The 2925-nt window shown below is 50.4% G+C and overlaps 2 protein-coding genes across 2 annotated transcripts in view; one reads left to right on the top strand and one right to left on the bottom strand.

Annotated features, from left to right (window-relative positions):
• barhl1a (BarH-like homeobox 1a) overlaps window positions 1-1184 on the top strand; it is a 2496-nt gene extending 1312 nt beyond the window's left edge. The window contains exons 2-3 of the mRNA XM_014022803.1: window positions 302-518; window positions 597-1184. Of these exons, the coding sequence (XP_013878257.1) occupies window positions 302-518; window positions 597-780 (401 nt within the window). The 3' untranslated portion in view covers window positions 781-1184. The remainder of the gene's footprint in view (window positions 1-301; window positions 519-596) is intronic.
• The window catches only part of ddx31 (DEAD (Asp-Glu-Ala-Asp) box polypeptide 31), a 13263-nt gene continuing 11479 nt past the window's right edge, over window positions 1142-2925 (bottom strand). Inside the window, exons 19-21 of the mRNA XM_014022799.1 lie at window positions 2304-2415; window positions 1981-2221; window positions 1142-1902 (exon numbers count right to left, since the gene is read on the bottom strand). Coding sequence (XP_013878253.1) covers window positions 1785-1902; window positions 1981-2221; window positions 2304-2415 — 471 coding nt within the window. The 3' untranslated portion in view covers window positions 1142-1784. The remainder of the gene's footprint in view (window positions 1903-1980; window positions 2222-2303; window positions 2416-2925) is intronic.

Raw genomic sequence — 2925 nt, 5'->3', positions numbered from 1 at the left:
AACTTGAATATTATAGTTTTAATAAATTGATCATAAGAACTTTCGGAAGCTTTAAAGAAAATCATTTGTTTTTCTGCAGAACAGAACCTTATCGGACCGGACCGCTGGTTTTTGGATCCGATTTGAGAAATTAATTTTTTTTTGTTTTATTGTTTTTAGAGAAAATAAACCTGAAGATTTGAAAAAAGTGAATAAAATAAATTAAAATCTTCATTTAATGAAACAAACAAACAAACAAAAACATTTGCCAGAACCGAAACGGGTCTGTCAGAACTGATGATGTCATCCTGTCGTCTCTCAGAAGCTGCCAGCAGCTCTGACCCGGCGGCGGCGGCGGCGGGGGGGCGGAGCACCAAGAAGGCCCGGAAGGCCCGGACAGCGTTCAGCGAGCAGCAGCTGTCCAAACTGGAGACGAGCTTCCAGAACCAGAAGTACCTGAGCGTCCAGGACCGAATGGACCTGGCTGCATCCCTGCAGCTCAGCGACACCCAGGTCAAGACCTGGTACCAGAACCGCAGGTAAACCAGTTCAAACCCAAACAGAACCTCTTCCCGAGGATCTGGTCAGGTTCTGAAACTGACCCGGTTTCTCCACAGGACCAAGTGGAAGCGGCAGTCGGCCGCAGGTTTGGAGCTCCTGGCTGCGGCCGGCAGGATGTTCCTGCCGCATCACTTCCTGTACCGCCCTGCCCCGCCCACACCGCACCACTTCCTGTGCAGAGGCCACGCCCACCACCCCACAGTCCTGCCCCACATCCTGACCCACTCGGACCTCTGCTGACACGGGCAGGACCGGTTCTGCTGGACCTCTTCAGGACTCTGAGCTGGGACCGGGTCCTGGTACTGAACCCAGACCAGCTCAGTCTGGTTCTGGACCCGGGTTTGGACAAGGTCCTGGCTGTTTGTTTACGGTCTCAGATGAAGATGGACCTGGATCAGTTCTGGACTCATGTTTCAGTTTTGAGGTTTGGTTCTGACTCAGAAGGAACCGAACCAGAACCAGAACCAGAACCAGGTCTAGTTCTGGTTTTTGGACTTTTTATTGAGCTGAAGATGATTTTTAAATTTTTTTTTTCTTAATAAAAAAAGTTCTGAAAAGGTTCTGATGGGTCACGCTGGTCCAAACTCAGGTGAAGTTCTGGTTCTGATGACGGCTGTTTATTAAAAAGGTCAAATAAAAACAAAGTCGGGTTTTTGAGTCTCTGCTTTCAGGTTTTTCTGCATCCCGACCAGAACCTGGAAAGTCCAACTCTAACTGGACTGGTTCTGGTTCTGAGTCCAGTTTTCTGCTGCTGGTTTACAGACGGTTCTGTTCTGTTTACTCGATCAACATCTCTGCCGATGATTTATTGATGAGTCTGTTTTTAACCCGGACTTCTGTCCCAGAACCGCGGGTCGGTCCGGTCCGGTTCAAACGGTTCTGGAGCCATTAGCCGATAAAAAATTCATCAGAGGCTGAAAAATTGATGCAGCTAAAAGTTTGTTTCACGTCAGACTGAACAAACAGCAGCTGGATCGGACCGGGTCAGCCGGGGGTCGGTCCTGATTCTGGTTCTGGTTCTGGGAGACCAACGAGATTCTGCAGGTTTTCTTCTCAAAACTTCAAATTTATTCAACAGATTTTTAAATAAAAACTTTAAATATTTAAAATCTTTTTCAGTCCAGAACCGCCTGGTTCTGATTCTGCTAAAACTGATCCATGGACTGGACTGGACTGGACTGGACTGGACTGGATCGGACCGGTTCCATCATGGTTCACAGAAACACCCTGAAAACTCTTCATCCTCAGTCCCCCTCCTCTTCCTCCTGACCCCGGTTCCTCTTCCTCCTCCTGGCTCCTCCCTCCAACCCGCTGGAGAACTCCGACCGGATCAGAACCGCCTCCCTCCGACCCGGGTGAAACCTGAAAACAGGAGTGATCTGTAAACAGAGGTTCTGTCTCCATGGTAACAGCAGCTGACAGGAAGTTCTGAAAACTCACTTTCTTTTCTCAGCGGTCCGGCTCTGGTTCTGGTTCTGGTTCTGGTTCTTGCCAGGACTTGCAGCAGGCTTCCTGGCCTGGTTCCTGGCCCGGCCCTGGTTTCCGGGCCGGCTCAGGCCCTGCGGGGCGTCTCTGAGGCCGAAGCTCTTGGCGGCGTGGCCCAGGTGCAGCGAGCGGATGTGGAAGATGTGTTTGAGGTGCGTGGGATACGTGGTGTATGCCCGCAGGAAGGACTGCAGAGCTGTGACATCACAGGGACACGTCGGCCAATCAGAAAACAACACACACTCCTGACGGGGGGAGGCGGGGTCACGGGATCGTACCTGTCTTAGCGGCCTGCAGGGACGTGGCGCTCGAGTGCACGAAGGTCTCGAACTCTGTCTGAAGGACGGTGGCGCGTTCACGGACCTCCTGCTCCAGAGCTTTGGACGAACTCTGAGGAGACACAGACGGATGACATCAGACTGATGACATCACACAGACTGACATCATACACAGACAGATGACGTCACACACAGACGACGTCACACACAGACTGATGACATCATACAGACTGACATCATACACAGACAGACGACGTCACACACAGATGATGTCACACACTGACTGATGACATCATACAGACTGATGACATCACACACAGAACGAAGACATCACACACAGACGATGATGTCACAGACTGATAACGTCACAGACAGACGACGTCACACAGACGACGTCACACAGACGACGTCACACAGACGACGTCACACAGACCGAAGACATCAGACTGATGACATCACAGACCGACGTCACACAGACCGACGACATCACACACAGACCGATGAATCAGACTGATGACATCACACAGACCGACGACGACGTCACACAGAGCAATGACGTCACAGTTTGGAGCTGTTAAGTTTTGTTTATACATCAAATTGTAGAGATTTTTTGTCTCTTTTC

The sequence above is a fragment of the Austrofundulus limnaeus genome, unplaced genomic scaffold (assembly GCF_001266775.1).
Source record: "Austrofundulus limnaeus strain Quisiro unplaced genomic scaffold, Austrofundulus_limnaeus-1.0 Scaffold343, whole genome shotgun sequence".
Lineage (NCBI taxonomy): Eukaryota > Metazoa > Chordata > Actinopteri > Cyprinodontiformes > Rivulidae > Austrofundulus > Austrofundulus limnaeus.
Note: the sequence above shows the minus strand (reverse complement) of the source record. Positions and strands in the feature narration are given on the sequence as shown.